This window comes from Serinus canaria, chromosome 5 (genome assembly GCF_022539315.1).
Source record: "Serinus canaria isolate serCan28SL12 chromosome 5, serCan2020, whole genome shotgun sequence".
In the NCBI taxonomy this organism is placed as follows: domain Eukaryota; kingdom Metazoa; phylum Chordata; class Aves; order Passeriformes; family Fringillidae; genus Serinus; species Serinus canaria.
Window position 1 is genome coordinate 50398656 of NC_066319.1, and position 22852 is coordinate 50421507.

The following is a 22852-nucleotide window of genomic DNA, read 5'->3' on the forward strand; positions in this document are numbered from 1 at the left end:
GTGGGTCTATAATGTGCCATCTGTAATGATGGCACTTCAGAATAAGTTTTTCATCTGTACAGCACCTTCTAAAATCTGCTCTGTAATCATGGTGTGAGGAGAGGAGTAAAGCATGTCTGTGCCAGCATTGAGCTTTACTGCATTTATGTTCCTGGAGCACTTAAAGCTGCCTAGGGGAACCTGGGGTGGATTTCGAAACTGAATATTGGGTGTGAATTTTGCAGGCAAGAATACAAATAAGAGTCCATGTCAGTATTCTTGTTCCTGGCTGTGTAAATGGGATACTTTAAAAAGTAGCACTTTCCTTGGGAAGAGTCCCAGGGCAAAGGAATGGGAAAGTGAAGTAGAGCAGAGGGAGTGCAGCCCTGCTGCTGAACACAAGGAGCAGAAACATCTGCACAGTGTCTGCACAGTGGATGTGAACCAGAGCAGGACTGTGTGTGTTTATATTATGTTATTCAATATTCAGTTTGATAATATGAATTGGTCTAGTGTCAAGTTGCAAGAGTGAGGCTTTACAGCCGTGCTGAAATGCCACCTGCGTGGCTCCTGGTTTAATTTTGTGAGGTAATTGAATCAGTGGTTCTTATCTCAACTTCTTTCTCTTTGCCTAAAGCAATCCAGCTTTTATGTGTACTCTCAATGATCCTATAGTATTAATGCAGTTTAGCTGAAGAATTCTTTTAGGTCCTTTACTCTGGAAATTGCCTGGAAAGTGTTGAATTTCCTTTGGGGCAAGCACATCAGGTTCTGTATAAGAGTTACTGTGAATTTTTCAGGTCCTGGTTTCCCCTAAAGTGGCAGGAAAACCCTCTTTTGCTGTAAGTAAATGAATAAGATTCATTATAGCAACTGGTTTTTAGACAATTCCCGTTTTAGGGTTTTCCAAGTCTTCTGTTACTTCTTCCAAGAGAAAAGCTCTAAGCCTGAGTGCTGGTTGGGTACCACAGTTTCTGATTTGTGTCATGGTGTGGACATGATACCTCTTGTGAGCTGCTGTTTTCACCAGATTCCCGTGGCTGCTGGGAGCTCTCCTCAGGAGCAAGCCTGCAGTTCTGTCCAGATGCTGGTGAATTTTGGGAGGGAGAGAAAGGGATGGAGAGTCTGTGGCATCCCTGCAGGATCTATGGGTGCTCCTTTTGCCACCACTCTTTAAGTGATGTTGTAGGCTTGGGTGTGATTCCTCTCTAATCGCTCTGGTGTCAGCTGGCGTGTGCCAGTGCTTTGTTTCAGTTCAGGAGCTCCGGGTAGCAGTTTGCCAGGAGGTGGCAGTGAATTACCCGTTTGCATGGCGTGACCAGCAGACAGAATGGCAGTGTCAGGGTGCCCCTGCGAGGTCAAGTGAGTGTCCTGTGGCCTTCAGTGGACCTTGACAGACTTGGAGCATGCCAGTGTCAAAGAGCAAATTGCCCACGCACCACCGAGGGGAATAAGAATTACAATTGTGTGCTGATTTCTGATAGTCCTGAGTTTACTTGTGCAGTCATTAAAAGCACCAGCAAGGCATTGAAAATAAAAGATTGTAAATAAGAATTGTGGAGTGGGACATGGCTCATATATACATACATCCATCAAATATCAATATTAAATAGAGAGTAATGTGGAAAGCTAGTGATCAATGGTGTTAATGAATGTGCTTTCAGCTGTGAGTAGTTGTTTTGGTTAACTGCTGGACCTGTAACACATCACTGCTTCTCTCCAGCAGAGGCATCCTGAAAAGTTCAATCTCTTCTGAGGCAGTTTGGGCCTTTGCATCAGTCTCTTGCTGCTCATAATGTGTGCAAGACCATTGCAGAGGCTGCACAACAGGAGCCTTGTTGCACTGGAGTCCTGCATTGCTGCTCTGTAGGGGATCAGATCACAAGTAACCTGTTTTCCTCCCTGGAGCAGCCCCACAGAAAATGTGAATTTCAGAAGAAAATCAATAACTAATATTTTTGAGATAAATGATAGAGCATGTGAAGACTGTGCCATAATATAATATGTACTGCTTGTTAAACAGTGACAAATCCATACACAAAAGGTCTTGGTGACCAGATAGGTCCTAATGTCCTTTGGCTAAAGCTCATCTTGGGAACTGGTTGCAAGACAAATCTGTGGAAAACTGTAGGTTAGTGTATTGATTTAAGGGCCCACAGAGTCAGGTGTCCTTCAGAGTTGCAAGGTGGACTTGCCAAGGACCTCACTGGCCTTTCCTGTGCCAGTTCTGGCTTACAAAGCTTTTGACTGCCTCACACATGAGGGAGGCATCATGCAGCTTATGCTTTGACTTATTTTTCGACACATGCATTTTTTTTCCTCAGCAAAACAGAAAATTTGGTGTTTTGATATAGAATCCTTCAGTTTTCAGTCTTACCTGATGCTTTGACTGAACCTCCAATGGATTTATATGAATCCACTGACTCCCACAACTTTAAAGGGCATACAAATATTTATAGTTTGAAAATGGATTTTAAGGAATAATACTTATGGGAGGTCTTTAGGTTTTCCTCTTGGGTGGTTGGTTTGCTTGTTTTTATTTTTTCCTCCTGCATAGGTTAGGGACAGAGGATTTTATCTCAATTTTTCCAGTGTGTGAAATGAAAATGTGTCCAGTCTCTTGGTTAAGAACTAGCAGGGAAGCAGGAAACTGCCTGGATTAATTTAAGGGTAGAAGTAATTGTTACATCTACCTCCTTTAACTGCAGTTAAAAAGTTTGAACTTCATTACCAACCTGTTTGAAAAGCACCTCTGATAGATTCTTCCTAAGTGAAAATACCCCAGTGCACAAGGCAGAAGGTGTATGGGCTGGTTGATTGCAACACTGAAGTATTCCTAATCTACAATAAATCTCTGCTTAAGAAAATAGATCAGATCCTAGAAGAAGAATATTCTCTTTATTTCATACCAACTTTAATCTGACCAAGTCAAATTACTTGAGCAACACTTCTTTCTATTCTGATATATACAGGAAATGGTGCAGACCTTGAGGTCAGGCTTCATTATGATTTTAGTATTTTATTGACTGAAACATGGATGTGGCTAAAATGGCACAAGTCTATTTTACTGTCAATAAAAAATGCAGTGTGCTTCTTTCATTAAGAAAAACAGTCATAATAAATTATAATAGTGAATTATAACTAAGCAATTTGAATGTGTTAGTTGTTACATTTTATAGACCCCTAAGAATATTTTGTGAACATAAGAACTTGACATTCTTCCATTTATATCAATCTATAGGGCATTAGTGTACACTGCAGACCTTGCCTTGATTTCAGTTTATTTATTGGTGAACCTGTACAGCTCAAAATCACTTTCTAGGTCAACTCAGTTAAAACTAGTAATAAACTATAAGTAGAAAAGCTTTTACTGTATCTCTTATGTGTTATTGTGCATATTATGTCACTTCTTTTCTGTTGGTGTTAACCACTTTTGAATTTAGTGAGGACAACACTGATACAAAAATTGTGAAACAGTTGCACTGGGAAGATGAAAATGTGTTACATGGTTTTCTGGGGTCCCAGGATGAGGGAAGAGACGAGAAAGTTGACTCCATGTATCAGAAGGCTTGATTTATTATAATATGATATATAAGATATAAAAACTATACTAAAAGAATAAAGAGAAGGATTTCACTACTAAAGCTAAGCTAAGAATAGAAAAGGAATGTAATCTCCCAGCCCGAGACGCTGGACAGGTGAACTGTGATAGGCTCTTAATTGCAAACAGCATGAGGAGGCCAATCAGAGATTTTCTCTGTTGCATTCCACAGCAGCAGATAAGAATTGTTTACAGTTTGTTCCTGAGGCTTCTCAGCTCTCAGGAGAGGAAAAAATCCTAAGTAAAGGATTTTTCATAAAACATGTCGGTGACAAAAATGGCTCATTTCCCTCTGCTTGTCTCCCCTGGACACACATAAATTCCTGAACATGGAAAGCAGCAGTTTGCTTCCCCTTGATATCAAAGGCTGTCTCCCTTAGGTTTGGGCCAGCAAGTTCTCTGCTTCCCTGCCCTTGCTGTGCCCCCAGAGTCCCTCAGATCCTTCATCTGTCTCCGTGGCTGTGGTGTTTGACAGGGCATGTTGGCTTGGGTAACCTTCTGTTTTCTCTGCCTGTGTTTGTGGCTGAAGAGGGGTTTAACTGCACATTCTGCTAATCTAATGGTGTTTGGCACACTTCTGGGTTTTAAATTGTTCTTTAAATATCCATGGATTAAAAGTTGGGCTAACAGCAGCTAACATTAAATTGTTAACACCTGTTGTCCAGCATAATAATAAATACATTTCATTTCAAAGAACAAACACCTCTTTTATTTGCAAGGTCCATGTTTACATTTGTGTCTTAGTCTTTTTCCCAGTCTGCTGCCAGTGCTGCACCTGCAAAGGACAGATTTTCATCCCTTGAATGTCTTGGTACCCCTTTACCTGAACCTTATGGAAAGCTTTATCACAGAATCCTAGGTTTGGGTTGGAAGGAACCTTAAAGATAATCTAATTCCATCTAATTCCAACACCCCCTGCCGTGGTCAGGGACACTTTTCACTAGACCAGGTTGCTCAGAGCCCCATCCAGCCTGGCCTTGGACACTTCCAGGGGTGGGGCATCACAGCTTCTCTGGGCAACCTGTGCCAGGGCCTCAGTACCCTCACAGTGAAGAATTTCTTCCTAATAGCCAATGTCAACCTGCCCTCTTTCAAATAAAGGCCATTACCCCTTGTCCTATCACTGCAGATATGCAGAGAAAGACAAGGCAGAGGGGGCAAAAATCTTGTCATGTTACAGACCTGATAAATAGATTGCACCCTAGTTGTTCTATTATGGTAACTTAGTCAAGAAGTATATGTGGGTTCTTTTTTCCCCTCTTTTCCTAATTGGACATGTTTGGCATGACTAATCTAGTTTAAGAACAGGGCAGAGTGACTTGATAACAAGTTTCATTTTCAGTGATTTTTTACCTTCTTAATCCCTTCAGTTATTTGGGAATTGCTTGATAAAGGTGTGGAAATGAGGATCTGGGAAAGCAGGACAGGTAGTTCTGTCTGAATTAGCCCACATCTCAAAAATCTATCTGGAAAAAGAACTGTATCATGATTTAAAAGGCTGAGGCTATTGCCTAGCTTGATTTAATAGTTAGAAGTCACATGGCTTTCAAGCAAGTGACATCAGACTAGGCTGAAAGCTGACTTTAGCCTCTTCTCAGGCTTGTTGAGTAACATCCATTATTTAAGTTCCAGATGGATGAATTTCTGTAAAGAATGCTTTCGTAAGCACAGCAAGTAAAACATTATATAGGCCTTTTCTGTTCTAATGATATTAGTCGTCTAAGGAGACACTGTTTGCTTATTTGCTTCTGTTCCATAGTTCAATGTTGAACATTATTGTTGTTCCTGCTGAGAGAACAAAAGGTACTTGACTAGAACTGACCCTGGCTCTGGTCAGTGGAGAGGAGGTGGCCTTGCTGTTTTCAGAGCCAGGAAATTCTGCTTGACAGGGTTTGTGTCAGCCACATGCATCTGCTCTTTAAGATGAATTAGTGGAGCCAGTACCTGAAATAACCTCTGAAGAGGAGGATATGAACCTACTGGAGTGAGTCCAGAGCAGGGACACAAGGATGATCCGAGGGCTGGAGCACCTCTCCTCTCCTTTGAGCACAGCCTGAGAGAACTGGGGCTGTTCAGCCTGGAGAGGAGAAGGCTCTGGGGACACCTTCCAGTACCTAAAGGGGACTTACAGGGAATGTGGAGAAGGACTTTTTCCAAGGGTGTGGAGTTCTAAGGGTAACAGTTCTAAGGGTAACAGGTAGGTCAAGATTAGGTATTGGGAGAGATTCTTTTCTGTGAGAGTGGTGAGGTGCTGAACATATTGCCCAGAGAGGTTATGGACACCTGGTACTTGATTTGGATGTGACCCTGCAGGGCCCCAAGACTTGTCTTCCCCAGTTGTTCAGCCTTGGTGCTGATCCCAAATAAATGCAGAAGAGGAAGTGTCTAAGCATAGGGGCAGCTCTCTGGCTCTAAAAGCAGGATTGTTCTTTCGGAAGAGGAAAGGTCAGTTTAAAGAGGTGAGGTCAGGCAACTTCCTTTGTTTGGTGGAGCCTAAGCCAAAGCGAGGCCCTGCCCTTCTCAGTGGTACACACAAGGCAGATACAGAACAAGTTTTCCCTGCCAAAAACCAGAAACCCCATCCTCCTGCAAGCTTGATTTAACACAAAGAAGCATCTGAGTAAAACATAAAAAGCCCCAAATTTCAAATAATCAAAGGCAAAATTTTAAAAAAATTTATTCCCTCAATATATATACACAAGAATTGATATACTTCTGTACAAAGGTGTAAATGGTCTTTGCTGTGATTTGTTGTGCATAGGCAGCTTAGTAGACAGATTTAACATTCAATTTGAATCTCAGTGCAAGTAGGCACTAAAACATCCACCATACCTTCAAGGTATAAAAAGACATACCAATTTTACAGGTTTCTCCAGCATATTTTGTTACAGTGCAAAATGCTATGAAATAACGCTTCTCTAGAAAATTCATATATATTAAACACATATTGCACTTGTCCCAACCAAAAGTGTAACAAGTTGTACTTACTAGTTTGATATGTTTTAAAACATTGCTCACACATATACAGTCCTTCTTCCTGGCTCTCTGTGCCAAATATGTGTAGCTTTTAGCTCAAATCTTAAATAACTGTTTGTAGCTCTTTGGCTAATTCAATTCTTCTTGAACAGACTGGTGAAAAAAAAAATACAACAGATTAATGTAACAAGAAAATTCTCTAAAACACTTTTCAGTCTTCTTTCCACTGAAAAAGCACTGTAACTAAATACATAAAAATCAGTATTGTTTAAATTCATAATGCAAGTGTATTGAACAGTAACCATTTCAGACACTTACACCGCTGTTTTCTGGAAAGGTATGAAACCTCCAGTCCTAGATATGTACGTGTTTCTAAGATACTTCAGGCTGCTAAGCCAACATTGCACCCAAAAACATTTTGTGCAATACCACAGGCAGGACTTTGACTTCTGTACATCACTGGCTGCTATGGGGCATGTTGGGAGAAGTGGTGCAAAGTTGCATTAACTTCAGAGAACAAAGTCCATTAGACTGAACTGCTCAATGCAGTCTGTGCACCCACCAAATGAGAAAGAGGTGAGGGCAAACAACACCAGTCCTACTAGATTTGAGTCCTTACAAGCCTTGAGATTTAAGGAACAAGTGCATTTGAGTGCAGATGCTGACTTTGTGCTTAACACATTTATTCAAAGCTGAAAGGTCAGGGAGTAACCTAGGTACAAATATTTTTGTTTGTTTTTACAAATCAGTATGAACAAAGTTGCTACTAAAACCATTGACATATAAAAGCAAAGGAAAACTAAAATACAGGGCTAGCTGAATGCTAGTCCATGCTTTTACAGTTCAGGGTTACCTGCAAAATGCCTCCACCACTAAACTTCTTTCCCCTTCTTCAACTTAGAGGAGTACACTGACTTCTGTCACATACCAAATGAGTATTTCTTTCATGAAAACATTTCTGCATTCAACTCAACTCAGTCATTCAGAACCTGAGTGAAACACAACTTGATTTCTGGTGCTAGAACACTCTCCAGAGCTTCTTCTGGAGCTACAACAGCAACTTTCTAAGGGCAGGTCCCCCTCTTACTTGAATACTATTAAATGTGGAGTCCTGAATAAGGCAAAATGCTGCATATACAAGTAGTGAGATGAAATCCTAATTTGATACAGTTAGGAATCCTTTATACAGATAGCATAAATCTATACTACCTGTGGGGGTCAAGTGTTCGTGTTTCACAAACCCAACCAGCTGGGCTTTGGATGGGGAGAACAAGGAGAGAAGGCTCACAAACTGGAAGGCTGAGGGATTACCGGAGCCGGCTCACATTCAGGAAGGTTGTCCTCTGACTTCATGTACATCAGGAACACAGTGACGGTGGCAAAGGTGGCTGCATTGACAGGAAAAGCACGGAGAAGCGTGGAGGTGAGCCCTCTGGTGAACACCCTCCAGCCCTCCTCGTGGTAGCTCTTGCGGATGCAGTCCAGGATGCCGCTGTACTGCGTGACGCCCCCGACGCCGTCGGCCTGGAGCCGCGACTTGATCACGTCCATGGGGTAGGTGGAGAGCCAGGACACAATGCCCGACATCCCCCCGGAAAACAGTAGCTTGGGAATAACGTAACTGTCCTCAGCTTCACAGCCCAAATACCGAGTCATGCAGTCATAGGTGAGGAAGTAAAAGCCAAAGCTTGGAGTTTCTCTTATGAAGGTAGAGACCATGCCCCTGTTGATGCCCCTCAGCCCTTCCTTCTGATAGATTTTGATCAAACAGTCCAGAGAATTTTTGTAGTTCTTCGTTTTCAGTTTGTATTCTCCCGTTCCTTGAAGCTGCATCCTTGTCTTTGCCAGCTCCATGGGACAGCAGATGATGCACTGGATGGCCCCAGCTGCTGACCCTGCCAGGAACTGGTTCAGAGGAGTGTCTTTGCCCAGAGCACGAAGGGTGTTTCCTTGCACGCCGAACACCAGCGCGTTAATGAACGTAAGTCCCATCATTGGTGACCCAATCCCTTTATAGAGTCCAAAAGCCTAATGGAAGAAGGGAGGGAAAACCCTTTTTAGCAGTGGTGTGGATAACCTCCTCAAACTGCAGAACACAGCCTCTCTGGCTCTCCCTTGTACCCCATCAGGAACACCTTGGTTTGTAATAGGAATTTCATCTCTGCCCAGGACACAAACATCTAAGCAATTTAGGGGTACAAAAATATAGTTGAACACATTCAGAAAAGAATCTTATTCCACCCAGAGATAAGTTCTCTGGCAAATTTTATACTTTTTCTTTTTAAATAGCTTACTTCAAGCCTGAAACCAACTTTTTAACAATGGTCCTAAAGTTTCAGCAGCAGCCAAAACACCTCACCAATTTCTTCCCTCATGCTTAAATTCTCAGAAAACTAGTAATTTAAATAACTTCTTATTTTATTAAAGAAGTTAGCCTCAAAAAATCATCCTCTTACTTGGTTTCTTTTTCCCAAAGTTCCTGGCAAAATTCTGACTACAATACCTGCCCTAGGGTGAGGGGATGTTCAGAGCACGCTTTATCTCTTCATCTTCAACATTTGTCAGCTTTGTTTTAACAGATTTCCCACCCTCCTGAGCCAAAATACAAAGATAAAAAAAAAAACCACCACAAAAAGCAGTGATTTTGTACTTACAGATTCTTGCTTTATGATGGACTGAAAGCAATGGAAAGTTCCACGGTAGAGAGGTTTCTCTACATTTTGAACTTGCAGGCGGACCTATAAAAAGTTGTGTGAGACACCAATTTGTACATCAGGAACAGCCTAAAGGGTAAGCTACTGTCTTGTACCTATGTGGAGATTTTCTATAGCAATGCATATGCAAGAGCACAGGCTGGACACTGGAATGCCATAGGTGGCACAAGAATTTGAATAATCTTGTGTTTTCAATTAAGTTAGGGGGTGAAAACATGAGGGGAAGAGGATCATTAACTTCTTGGAACTATTAGCAAACCACTAAGTGGAAGGATACATTGACATCTAGAATTTCAAACAGATGCTTTCCAGTACAGGCTACAATAGGGACTTTCTTTATCTGCCAAGAATACTTCTGTTCACACTAAGGAATACCTGTGCAAACCTGAGACCATTTAATTAAAAAATTATTTGCAAGTCAAGCATGAGATTAGGATAATTTTAAAGGGATGGAATCTTTCTACAATACCCATAGTGTTTCTAAATGCCAGATTTGTGTCCATTCATTGGTATCTGATTTTTTTTTCCCCCAGAGGGTAGCTGGGCAGGAGTAAAGGGAAGGAGTAAAAAGCCATTTGTCCTTTTAAATTTTAGTCTGTTTTAGTTTTTTAGCCTGCTGAATGCAAGCAATTGGTGAGGGTGTAGCTGCTTCAAACCTTTAAATGCTAGCAATCAATTAACTTTTCCAAAACTGAAACAGTATATTCTGCTGGATAGATAAATGCTATTGCAGCTGCTGCTCTTAGGAGATCCCTTTTCTGGATGCTTTTTAACCTATAATGGAAAATTTCACTTCTGTTTTTTTCATGCTTATTTGCCCTCAGCACACTTTAAAAGTCTCAGTTCTACCTAGCTCAGACAAAGCTCTACACTCAGACAAAGCTCTACACTCAATTAAATCAGTTGATTTCACTGGATTGATAAAGTTATAAATTTGTGTTTGATCTCTGCATGGAGGGATGCAATGATCTTCAGAAAAGAAGCTTATCAACCCTGTAATGGTGCTGGGCAGCAAACTCCAGGGCAAAAAGCTTCAGTCTCTTATTCTGAGCAAAAGGAAAAAAAAATGCATCTATGTGAAAGATTCCTGAACCTAATTTTTTTTTTTTCATGGTTGCCTAAAGTAATAAAACCCACCACCACAGCAATGAAAGACTGTCATATGTGTGTCTAGATTTATGGAGGTGGTTTCAGTTTATGGAGGTGGTGTGTCACAATCCTATATTCAGGTTAGCTTTCCTCAAAGCAAAAAGAAATTGACAGTTTTAGTGTTTTTCCTACAGCGTGTTATTTCATGCTTTGTAAATCAGAACTTTAGTTTTCAGTGTTGTTTTAGCATGTACCTTAGTGTATGCTAGCCATAGTGGGAGGCTGAGATCACCTTGGGCCTTGCAACATCTCAGCATTAAAAGCAGGCTTACAGTAGGATTCAAAGAAAATAAATTCTGTCACTTCAACTGACTTTTGGGGGCAGACAGACTGTCAAAACTGTTAAAGCAGGTCCCCAAGCAAAGGCAAATCTTAACAAGCTGTCACAATTGCACAAACAAAGGTTTTACTCCACTTAAAATTTACTGTCATTGTTTCAAACCTTGTCTGTGACTTCCACACATAATGGCTTTGGGGGTTTTGCAGCTTAGAAACCTTCTTACTTTATCTTTTCTGCTTGTGCTGAATAGTTTAAAATTAGCCATATCTATGGGCTGAATTTCCTAGTGGCATACAGCTCCCTCTATTTTTGTCTAAATAATTTATGAAATATTAACCAATTAAGCTTTGCTGTAGGGTAGAATATTCAGAATACTGACTCCCCAGGTCTAAGAATGAAAATCCTCTTTCTCTTGAGCACAGTGCTGGTCACACAAAGGTACCCACATCAGCAAACTGCCATTTATGGCAATGAGTGCACATAAAATTTGCATTTTCATGTGAGTTAATGCCACATTCAACAAGACCCTTAGTGTGTGCAACTATAGGAAAGATGAATCTTGGTCAAAGTTTATCCACCTGTTCCCTTCATTGCCCAATAACCTAGCTTCCCTTCTTATGGGAAAACACTGTTACTAAGGTTTTTGGTCCAGTAATAACACCAAGTAACTTCACATCACTGAAGACTTGCATAAAGGCACTCAAGACTAAATAAACCCAAAGCACTACATCCTCAGGACAGTCCAAGCATTTCATAATGTGGGAAATCAGTGACTTCAGAAGTATTTGAGCAATGAAAACATCATCCAAGAATATGTAGTAGATAAGACCTCAACAGCAGTGTGCTTGAGATTTGGTTTTAGAGGCACTGTGTGTGGGGGTGTATACAGCCAGAAATGCATAGCAGAAAGAAGGTTCAGAATAAATCTACATTAAAAAAAAAAAGGGGATATTTAAACCCCACTCCCTCCATGCCATAGCTGTAGAAGAGGGACACATCAGTTTAAAATTAAAAAGGGAAAAAGCTTCATAAGTCTTTCAGTTCTTTACTTGAGCTAATACATTTGGGAATAAATTAAGACTGAGAGAAACAGAAGTGTTCACCTGGGCTATACTTACTAGGTAACTCTCCCGTGATGAGGCTTATCTGTCATCTACAACAAAGTAACACTTTTGCTGTTAATGAAGACAGCCCCTAGCTCAGAAAGTAAAGGCAGTTAAAAGCAAAAAAGCAAATTTATACATTACATCAACAAACCAGGGATAAAGAGTTTGCCAGTTCTGAGATCAGCTCAGTTGCAGGTTTTGCAGGGTGACTTCACCAGCTTAATGTCTCCCTGTGTGTCCCACCATCCCCCTCCCAGCTCTGTCAAACACCAGCACCAGCCAAAAACAACTGAAACAAGAGAGCTTAAATGCCAAGGCAGATGTAAAACTTTGGCTTATCTAAGCATCTATCCCATTGTTCAGTTATATTAAAAATGCACAGTCTAAGGTGACTAGCAGCTAGCCCTTTAAACACTGCAGAACAATAAAAAGTTAAGAATTAACACATATACATACACAAGTTATGCAATGTCTTTTTTTTTTTCCTTAAAGGGTGGTTAGTTTTTCCACATACAGTGGTGGCTGTGCCAGCTAATAATACAAACATTAGTATTTGTTCTAACAAAATAGAGATAAACACATACAATACCTTCTAAAGGATATGAAAATATAATGTGTCACACTGGATTTCATAAAACATTTAAAAACAAATTATTTGCTCTATTGTGAAGTAAGATGCTTTTTTCCCAAGCTGATACATCTATTTTGCAAAGATACATCTGCTGAAACCAGCATGGGGGCCCCAGTTTTTACAGTGGAATGTTCAGCTTCATGCAATAGAAGCTGTTCCACTTTGAAAAAAACCCAAAAAACAACAAACTAACCACCAACTAAAACCCACACATGGTTACCTTTAGCCTGAGCATAGAATTTTAGCAGTTTTACTGGATTCAATGAAAAGATTGATCACCTTCAGTTAAGCACGTAAAGCTTGGCAGGATGGGAGAGAAAAAGACAGCTGGCCCTGTACCACCATAATAAAAACTGTGCGAGTCTGGATGATGCTATTCCTGAAAATATATTCTAGAATTCAGCTGAATTATTTAACTGTCAGATGTACCACATTCTGAGCAACAAAAAGACAGATTTTACTGCTTGAGCAGCTCGCACTGCAAGCTTGCAAGGAGGATCAGTGTCCACTAACCCAGGAATTCTGTATTGAATTAACCATGTGCTGGAATACAGAATGTGCTGGGGTCCTGGGTAACACTATCAGCCCACAGCCTTTGCATATCTAAATTCAGCAAGGTAAAGGTGTTCCAAATATAGATCTTCTACGTGGCATGCTGTCTGCTGCAGTCAAGTGACCTGAGGTCTTACTTGAGCAGGGAATGCACTGATATCCCTTCCATTCTGCAGTGCAAGACTTTGCATAAGGCTGCCAAAAGATGACTCAAATCGTCATTCTGTTCTGAAAAATGGGCTTGGGCTTCTGAGAGCCCTGTTTGAGGGACCCTCCAGGAGATCTCAAATCTTGTATTTATGGTAGCTGAAGTATGTGTAACACACACAACTAACCATCTGAAAACCAATTTTAACTTGGAAAGTTATATTTCTATAACTTGGAGGAAACAGCCCCCAGACAAGCTCCATACCGTGGATTTTTATTGACTTCCACCTAGAGCTACAAATTAAGGAGTAATAGCAGAGCTTGAGGGGAAAACAAAACACCAACTTTCAACATACTAAGTGGGTTTGAGTTCCAAGTGCAGGGGGAGGCAGTTTTAGCAGTTAGTGTTGAACAGCTGCAGAGAAGCAAGCTTAGAACAAAATTTACTTCAATGCAAAGTTGTATTTCCAAATACCACATTGTTACTGCACTGAACTTGCAGTTTAAGGCCAAGGTTTATGTTACTAAGTTTTCACTTCTGAAGAGGTGGAGATTGAAGAATCTAAAACAGTAGCTGTGGAGGCTTGCTCCGAGCTTTCCCATGCAGATTGACACTCCTACAGTGTCTGGGGATTTTTTTTTTCCTCTCCCAATGCTTGGAGAAACCAAGTTTCCTACTTAGAGCTGAATATATTTCATAATCAACCCACCTTAACAGTGTCAAAGGGGTGTCCCACCAGCACACCAGCAGCACCTGAAATGAAATAAATGCCATGGTCATTACTCTGAAGTTTCTTCCTGGCTCTGGGGCTACAGTAGGACCACCAGCCTGAGGTGTGAGTGCCCAACATGGTTGTCAAACCAGTTAAAGAGCTCCTACCAAGTCAGGAGATAAGAGATCTACATTTCAGTCCTTCAGGTGTCTTTATGCTTCCCAGGAAGGCTCTGAGCCCCAGCAGGGGTTGAGCTGTGTGACTACAGACTGTGCCACACCATACGGAGTGTGCAGCCATGGCTCCTGGCCTCAGGAGTCCAGTGGGCAGAAAGTGCAGGTTCCCTCTAAAACACAATTATTTCATGTACATATCGCTCTGTGCAGGCACAGAAAACATGTAAACAACTCTGAGGGCAGCAGCGCATTAATGCTCCCTGCAGTAATGGAATCTGGAACAGCCTTTTCAGACGTGACAGCAGCACCTGCAGAGGGACCACACATTACTGAAAACCTCTGCTTTTTTCCTAGCATCAAAGGACTTTTTAGAAGCCGCATGCAGGCCTATTAGTTACACCAATCTGAGCACAGGCATTTTGCACACACAGGCTGGAGCAATGAACCCTCTGGCCCTGCACTTCTGTGACCCAGCAATCCCTAATGACCGCTGACAACAGCGAGAGCTACAGGAGCGTCCGTGCCCCTTCCCACATCCCTGGGAGGAGGAGAGCTGCTTCCCTGGCCAGGGAAGACCCTTCCCACATCCCTGGAGGAGGAGAGCTGCCTCCCTGGCCGGGGAAGCCCCTTCCCACATCCCTGGAGGAGGAGAGCTGCTTCCCTGGCCGGGGAAGCCCCTTCCCACATCCCTGGAGGAGGAGAGCTGCCCTCCCTGCACAGGGCCTGCCCCAGGATGGTGCAGCCCAGGTTGGTTAAGGCCAGCACGGCGGCAACACAGCGCAAGGTAGAAAAACAGCAATGTGCGCTGTGTTCGGCACGGAAAGGCCAGAGGCACGGCTGACCCCGAGGGAACCCTGGCAAGGCAAGGAGCACTAGGATGAAATCAGAGAGACGCTGAAAAAAGGAATTTAAAACATGTTTGCCAGGTTGGCAAGAAAAACAAGCGCAAATACCGGAAAAGACGCGAGAATAAGTCTCCTGAACACAATTTAACAACTGCTAAATTTAGCAGGCGGCAGGCCGGGGGAGCGCAGGACGCGTGTGCGCGCTCGCCCTCCCCATCTTAAACCTGCCCGGGGTCGCTGTGCTCAGGTCGGGGTTCTCGACCGAGCCGCCGCCCCTGTGCTCGCCCCACAGCCCCGTCCCCACAGCCCCGTCCCCATCCCCAGCCCCAGCCCCGTCCCCAGCCCCCTCGGGCAGCCCCCGGCGCTGCGGCACGGCCGTGGGGGCTCGGTGCGGACCTGGCACCCGGGAACCCCCGAGAGCTTCCCCGGCCCGGGCTCGGCCCCCGCTGCAGCGGGGCCGCTCCCATCGCCCCGGCACCATCCTCCGCTCCCAAAATAACAGCGCCGCGCCCGGCCCTCCCCGCCGACCTGCCTGCCTTTCTTCCGCATTTTAAAAGCCTTTCGCTCTGTCCCCTTATCCTCCTCTTCTCTATTTCCTACCTTTTCATATTTCTCCCCATACTCCCCTTTTCCTTTTTTAGCTTTTTTTTTCTGCTTGCTTTTTTATTATTCTTTTCCTCTCACCCCTTCTCCCTCTCTTTCCTCTCTCCTTTTTCTCCCTCTTCCCCACCATTTTTAATGATCATTTCTCTCCCCCCTCAGACACCGACACTCACCGCCGACGCATCCCGCCAGGAAATCCAGAGCCATGCCGGCAGCGTGGGCCCTGCGCTCCGCTCTGCCGCTGCGCGCCCCCCGCCCGGCCCTTTCTACCCTTGCGAGGGGCCGGGCCGCGCCTCCGGGGGCGGGGGCCGAGGGACAACTCCCCCCGGGCCGCCCCCAGCACTGGCGGCCGCGCGGGGGCGGCTCCCGGCGAGGGACGGGATGGAGATGCCGGTGCTGGGAATGCCGAGCCTGCGCTTCCCTCCGGCACCTCCCTCTCCCCCCGCCTTCAACCTGTCACTTCTTTCTCCGCAACAGTTGCGCAATGAACCAGAAGGAAAGGCTGAAAAAAATTTGGGCTGCTGGGGAGGTGATGGTTGGAGGGTGGAGGGCGCAGAGCATCCCTCTTGCGTGCATCAGTAGCACCTCAATTGTTTTGGGTGCCGGGGAGGCTGTCCTGGGGGGTTCTTGCTTCGTGGGAGAGGCATCCCTGGGTGCTTGTGTTTGGAAAGCCTGAGGAGCTGATAGCATGAGGACTTTGGAGAGGGTGCCCATTTTAACAGGGGCAAAATGCCTGCTAGACCTGTTACAGGGAAAGGCTGGGGGAGTCAGGGCTGGTCAGGCTGGAGAAGAGAAGGCTCCAGGGACACCTTCACAGAACAGCTTGGGTTGGAAGGGACCACAGTGCTGGTTCTTGTCTGACCTTCCTGCTTAAGCAGGGTCACCCCAGAGCACGTGGCACAGGATTGCATCCAGATGGTTCTTGCATACCTTCACTGAGGTATTCACCTTCACTCCAGACCATTTCTGGGAAATCTGTTCTGGCCTGCAGTCACTGCTCAGTAAAGGAGTTCTTCATGTTCAGGTAGAACTTCCTGTGCATCGATCTCTGCCCATTGTCTCTTGCTCAGCACCACCAATAAGAGCCTGGGTCCATCTTCTTGACTCCCTCCCTTCAGATACTCACAGACATTGACTGAGTCTCTTCTCAATGGTTTCTTCTCAAGGCTGAACAGGCCCAGCTCCATCAGCCTGAGATGTGTTCCTGTTCCTGGATCAGCTCTGTTGCTCTTTGCTGACTCACTCCTGGAGCTCCATGTCCCTCTTGTGCTGAGCAGCCAGAGCAGGACACAGCACTCCAAGGCTGAGTAGAGGGGCAGGATCACCTTCCTGACCTGCTGGCAATGCTCTGGACCAAGCCAGAGGAACAGTGGATGTCCCATCCCTGGAGGTGTTCAAGGCCGAATTGAGTGGCACTTCAAGCCACCAGTTCTAGTGAGAGGTGTGTGTCCCTGCCCATGGCAGAGGGGCTGGAACTGGGTGGTTTTTGAGGTCCCTTCCAACCCAAACCATTCTCTGATTCTATTACCAGACTTCCCCCCCCCAAATGCTGTCTCAGAGAGGGGAGGAAGGGTTGCACCAGCAGATATGAGCCTTGTGCTAAATGCTGACCCCATGGGGGTCAATGGCACAATGGGAAGTGTGGGAATGAGACCCCATCTTTGGTGGTCAAAGGCACAAAGGAGCAGCCTGCTGCCCACAGGGCTTTGCAGAGCCCTGGATCTCAGTGTTGCACAGCACTGCTGCACCTCACCCTGCACAGGGGGCCTCTCCCTCCCCGCAGGCTTTTCTTCTTCTGCATTAATTCTGCTTTCCTGCTAACATTGCCTGGCTTCAGGGTGCCCTGATGCCAGAGTGCTTAAATGGGGAACTCAAGCTGTTGACAGTTTGAAAAGGGAGCCCTGTTTAAGCTGCTCGTTATTTCTGCAGGCAATGTCTGAGAAAGGGGAATACCAGTGGCCCAGAACAATAAGGAGCCTATTCCAGCTTTGCTTAGAGTAACAGGATCTTCTTCAGGGCCTGCACAGTCTAAATTAATTTTAGAGGGTGAATTCCAAAAGCAGAATGGAAAAGCAGATAGGTGGATTTTTATTCCCTTTTTTTTTTTTTTTTTTTTTTTTAATTGCTTTCCAGGGTATGGCAGGGGTTTTTTTAGGTGTAGCAGCTCCATAAAAAAATCAATAAAATCTTGCAGTGGAATAACACACGAAAAATCAATCCAGCTTTTACCTTCTGTGCAAAAAAAGCACACAAATCAGCAAAGACAAGGATGCTTTCAAAGAGGTCTGAAACTACTAGTAGAAGAAAGAAGAGAATCCGTCCCAGATTAAGCAGCTCTTGACTATCATTACAATTAATAGGTAGACAAGATGTAAATGCAAAACATTAAATGAATCCCTGACATTACCCATGTCTTCCAATCCAATGCTGGTTTGGGTTCCTTCTCATCTCTAAAACCCATCAAATTGAATCAAGCACCAAGGTGTCTCTAGGATGCTTTGAGTGCCCTCATTCACATACCTGCCCTACCTGGGGATGACCAGCTGGAACTAGAGAGCAGATAGATGGGCTGGTCCTGCCCTCTGACACAGCATCAATGGCTTTGGGAGCTGCCCACTCCTGCTCTATCACCACCCCCTAACAGGAGCTTTAGGTTTTACTGAACTCACACATCTACAGACAGTACTTGAGACCAGACAGAAATCCCCTACCAAATGTTTTTCCTTAAGCATTTTATGGAAGTGTAAGTGGAAGTGATTTTCTGTGACTCTTGTATACCCTGGATCCATGGAGGAAGCTACAACCGTGTGCAGTTTTGTAGGTGAAAATCTGGATGTTATAGGTTTCTGTCTTGTAGCACAAGGCTTGGAAGGATCAGCTTTGCCTGAAAGGCTCCTGGCCAAACTGTTTTTAATCTGTTATTTAAATCCTCTGATCTCCCAAGCAATCTGCCTCAGAGGAATTACCTTCTCTACCAGAAGTGTTTTTGTAATTCTAATGTTTGCTCACAGTAGTCAGGGAAAACATTTCCTCTTTCTTTGCAGGCACTTCTAGGTTATCTGAAGATGGTTTCAGTCTTAGTCTTTTCTTCTCTGAATTATATTAATAATTATCTTCTGACCTCTGAATCTTCTTAGCCCCTCTTTCTTCAGCTGATGTGGAGTTCCTTGAACCAAGCCCTAAGGCCTTGCTGAGTGACTTCTGGGAGATTTACAGACAGCACTCTTGTTCCTGTATCTGAATATGAGATCAGATATTCACAAGAGACATAACATAAAACATAACACGATATAACATATAACTTCACATGATGTTGCTCACTTAGGGGCAGCCTGTGACACATGATGTGCTCCAGGTCCCTTCTGGTAGATCAGCTGTGTGCCACAATGTTCCCTACCTTGACCTTGCAGGTTTTTTTCTGTAGCTGTTCCTAGCTGTTCGTGCTAAATTGCTTTTTCCAGATTGTATTTCCAGTTTGTCAAGTGATGTATTTCCAGTTTGTCAAGATCACTTGAATTCTAATCCTGCTGTTGATGTTTGTGCAGCCCCTCCCAGGTTGCTGCAATCTCCCAAGGCCTGTCTCATTCCTGTATGCTTGAGCTGCTCCTTATAAGCTTTATTTAATTTGACAGAATGTTTTATTCAATGCTGCTGAACCCCATTGGAGCACTTCAGAGGGGTGGTGGCCACCTTGTGTGCTAGTGCAGAGAACAGCAAGGGCTCGTTGGTACAAAGCCTGAGATGTCCAGGGCTGGTTCACTAAGGCCTGAGCATGGCTTTAGTCCCACTGGGAGTTTGTCTTTTGTTCTTTTTTTCTTGCTTGGGGTTTTGTTTTATTTTCAGTGCAAGTTACATTTGTGAGGCAGCACTGTGTGGATGTGGATGAGTTTATTCATCTTGTGTGTGGGTGGGACAGTGAGTCAATAGAGATGCTTGTATTTGTGTCATAAATGGAAGGAAGTATTGGAGCTCTTACAGCTGGGCAGTATTTCTTAGATCAAGTATTTTGAATATTCATCCAGGGTCATATGTGTGCAGTACAGGTATGATTTTGGAGAGGACACCTAACTGACACCGAAGGAAACCAGATTTAATGGTTCTCCTCTTCTCTCAGGCTGTTTCCTAGATTTTTCAGAAGCTGTGTCTGACCTTGTGTCTGCTTTCTTGATGTGTAATGCCTCTGGCTCAGAGTGTGACTCAGATGCCTGTTGGGACCCTGGTGCCCTCCAGGCTCCATGGATTAGGCTCAGCTGTGACTGCCTTCCTTCTCATTCTGCTCAGGCTGTTCCAAACACAACTTGCAACTGCTGGGATGCATCCTCTGGAAGGCTGGAGCAAGGGGTTGTACTTTTCCTGCTTTCTTCTTCTTTGGGACCACTGAGCTTCCCTGCTGCTTGGCCCCTCTAAAATGTGGGCCCCTCAAATAAAGCAGGCAGAAAAGAAAGAGCCCAGAGCAGCTTGGGGAGCATGCAGAGTCTACCAGCATGTACAGCAGCTGCACTGCCATGTGCCTGACAGAAAAGGTTATAACCTAATCTAACCCTTCAAAAAACCTCTTCCTTTGTCCCTCTGTCTTTTAGGTGGAAGAGGCTTTGCACAGGATGCTGGAGGGGTGAGATAGCAGAGGAAGTTTCTCCTCATTCCTGTGGCAAGGAATAACCCTGTTGGCTGTCTGCTGTCCTCAATGGCACACAGGGGAAATCTGTGAGAAGGTGCCACCAAACTGAAACCTGTTCAAGGGCATCAGGAGACTAGGGAATGGAACAGGAAAAGGCAGGAGCAACAGTGTGAGAATAAACACTGCAGGTGAGTATTACATGAAGCAGTGGGGCACAACAAAGTAGGCAAAGAGCAAAAATGTGGAGTTGTGATGAACTCACGGAAATTCTGGTGGCAGTGGCATGCAATAAAATATACATTGTTGACTCAGGTGTTTCAAAATCTTTCTGTTTGCTTGTGAATTTGGCATCAACAATCAGCCATGTCCCAGTGGAAAGGTCCCACTACAATGTGGAGGGAGGTGGATGAGGGAGCCTCCACTTTGCTCCTTAGAGTTTTGCTAAGGCTTGGCCAGCTCTGGGACTACCTTGCATGGGGAATTCTCTTTCATGCAGCCTTCTGCCCTCAGACCCTTCCTTAACTTCTAAGGTTAACTGCTGCATCATCACAGCTTCAGCTGTCATCGTGCTGCCCAGAAAAATGCATCAGTTTCTCTTTCTATTTTGAGCTGTGACTGGATTTTGAACTTCTTCCTAGCACCTTCTTTGGTTCCCTGAATCTCTCTTCAAAGTCTCTTTGGGGCAGCAGCTGTGTGCCCCATATTATGTGAACGTGGGTGGCATTCAGACCATGTGCAAGGTGAACATTGTATTCACAGCAGCAAACTGCTTTGAAGGAAAAACTTGCATTTCCCAGAAGCTGCAGTCCAGCACAACCAGGATTGATGACAGAGTGCTTTACAGAAGCTGGCATCCAAAGAGGTGACAAATAAATCCAAGTGGTGAAATGAGATAAACATTGGGGCACATTGTACATAGGAAACCAGCAGGCACTGAGCTGCTGTATAGAAGCACCTTTGTCTGAAAAATAATCTTCTGCAGGTGAATCACTGGCTACCTTTGTGTGGATTCATTTTCCTTCTCCATTTTCTTTGTTTTCCTAAACATTCTTGTGTTTGCTGCCCTACTTGTTGTTTGCGTTGTCCCACTCGATGCTCTGTTATTGAGTCAGATCTGTGGGATACTCCAGATCCTCTGGATGCAGCTGTCCTTGAAGGCAGAGCAGCTAAGACATTATTCTCAGGGGACTAGATGCTTTTATTATCCATTAACTTTATGACCTTGGGTGGCTTTAGGGTATTCTCTGACGTCATTATCCCACTGGCTTCAAAGGTACTGTATACCGTGTTGAAACTTCCCAACCTGATAAAATCCCTTGATAAGACTGGTGCTTCAAAGCATGCAATGTAACTGATGCAGCTGTACAAGAGCTGAGTGCTGCTGAAGCAGAGATCTGCTGATGGCTGGAGGCTTTGTGATCCCCCAAATTGTCCTGGTCAGGGTCCCAGCATGTAAGGCCTCTCCTGTTCCCAGGGGAATCATGGCAGACAAACACCTGCCCTGGCTAATATCTGAAATTGAGCTTACCTTACCTGGCCAATATCTGAAATTGAGCTTACCTTACCTGGCCAATATCTGAAATTGAGCTTGCCTTACCTGGCCAGTATCTGAAATTGAGCTTACCTGACCTGGCCAATACCTGAAGTGCTGAGCTTGTGAGAAGCAGAGGCAGAGGTGCTGGGGGACAGGAGTGGCTTAGTATGCTCTAAGTTGTAAGGTGCCCTGAAAAGTTTGGTCTAGCTCCAACTTTCCATGTTTTATCCTGGTAAAATGGAGGCATTTTTATTGCTGGGAATACATACTTTCTGGAAAGCCTGCCCCTCTCCTGTTTAAGCAAAATTGGCCAAGTTCTGACATGCACCTTCTGCTGTTTGTCTCAGCCTCTGCACACGTGTGTGTGGATTAGTTTGGGTTACTGGCATGCTGGAGAAGAGAAAGAAGCATAACCTGCACACTAAACAGTCCACAACATTTGTGTTCACTCTGAGGAGGAATCTCTCCCTGTTCATAGTCAGCTCTCTTGTGCTTTGTTCAAAATACAAAACCACAGCAAACCCCTGGGTGCTTCCCTAGAAGCAGATGAGAAATGAACAGACCAAAAAAGCAGAAAAAGCTGCCTATAGGCATGAGTCCAAAGTCTTTTCCTTGGCATTGTTTTTGTTTTCAAAGATCATACATACATTGGGGTTTTTTAAACTAAACTGCTGAGATTTCTCCTTTTCTGTCATTTTTGTGGTGAGCAAGAAGGCTCCAAGAGGGCTGGCTACACACGGCCAAGCTGAGTCTTGTCTCCTCTTATCACAGGTCCCATCTTTGTCTCTGGCCTGTGATAGTACTATGATGGCTAAGAAATTATAATTTCTTTTTTAATGTGTATTTGGGCAAGGACCTGAGTCCAAAGTACTTGAAGTATTGCAAGGAATCTGTTCTCTTATATTTGCTGCAGGTGAAGCAGGTTTCTTAGCTGCTGGCCTTCTTTGGAGAGGGCCAGGAGACTCTGCATGCCCATGCAGCCAGGGATGCTGAGAGCAGGTCTCCAGCAGAACCCAAACGCTGTTCAGCATCACAGCTGGAAGATGCCAGGGATCAGGCAGAGGCATGCTGAGATAAGAGAGTAGGCACTGAGTGCAGCCACCTGAGCTAATAAATCTCTACCAGCCCTTCTTTCCCTCTGCAAGCTACTCAGTCACTCAGCAAATGCACTTGTGATTGGTGACAGGGAGCAAAAACTGTTGGGAAATCATTCAGGAAAGGAAGATAA

General features: G+C 44.3%; 1 protein-coding gene across 4 annotated transcripts; it reads right to left on the bottom strand.

Moving 5' to 3' along the window:
- Positions 1-6232: 6232 nt before the first annotated feature.
- SLC25A29 (solute carrier family 25 member 29) lies at positions 6233-15795 on the bottom strand. 4 transcript variants are annotated; one of them, XM_030240111.2, is made up of 5 exons: positions 15646-15746; positions 13846-13889; positions 11818-11852; positions 9211-9294; positions 6233-8584 (listed from the first exon to the last, which is right to left on the bottom strand). In XM_030240111.2, the coding sequence occupies exon 5, from the start codon at positions 8549-8551 to the stop codon at positions 7841-7843; it is 711 nt and encodes a 236-aa protein (XP_030095971.1). In that variant the 5' UTR covers positions 8552-8584; positions 9211-9294; positions 11818-11852; positions 13846-13889; positions 15646-15746; the 3' UTR covers positions 6233-7840. The 4 variants fall into 4 exon arrangements, with proteins under 4 accessions (XP_030095971.1, XP_030095970.1, XP_050830800.1 ...); XM_030240110.2 differs by lacking the exon at positions 11818-11852 and having other exon boundaries at positions 15646-15795; XM_050974843.1 differs by having other exon boundaries at positions 11818-13889; positions 15646-15769.
- Between the last annotated feature and the right edge of the window lie 7057 nt (positions 15796-22852).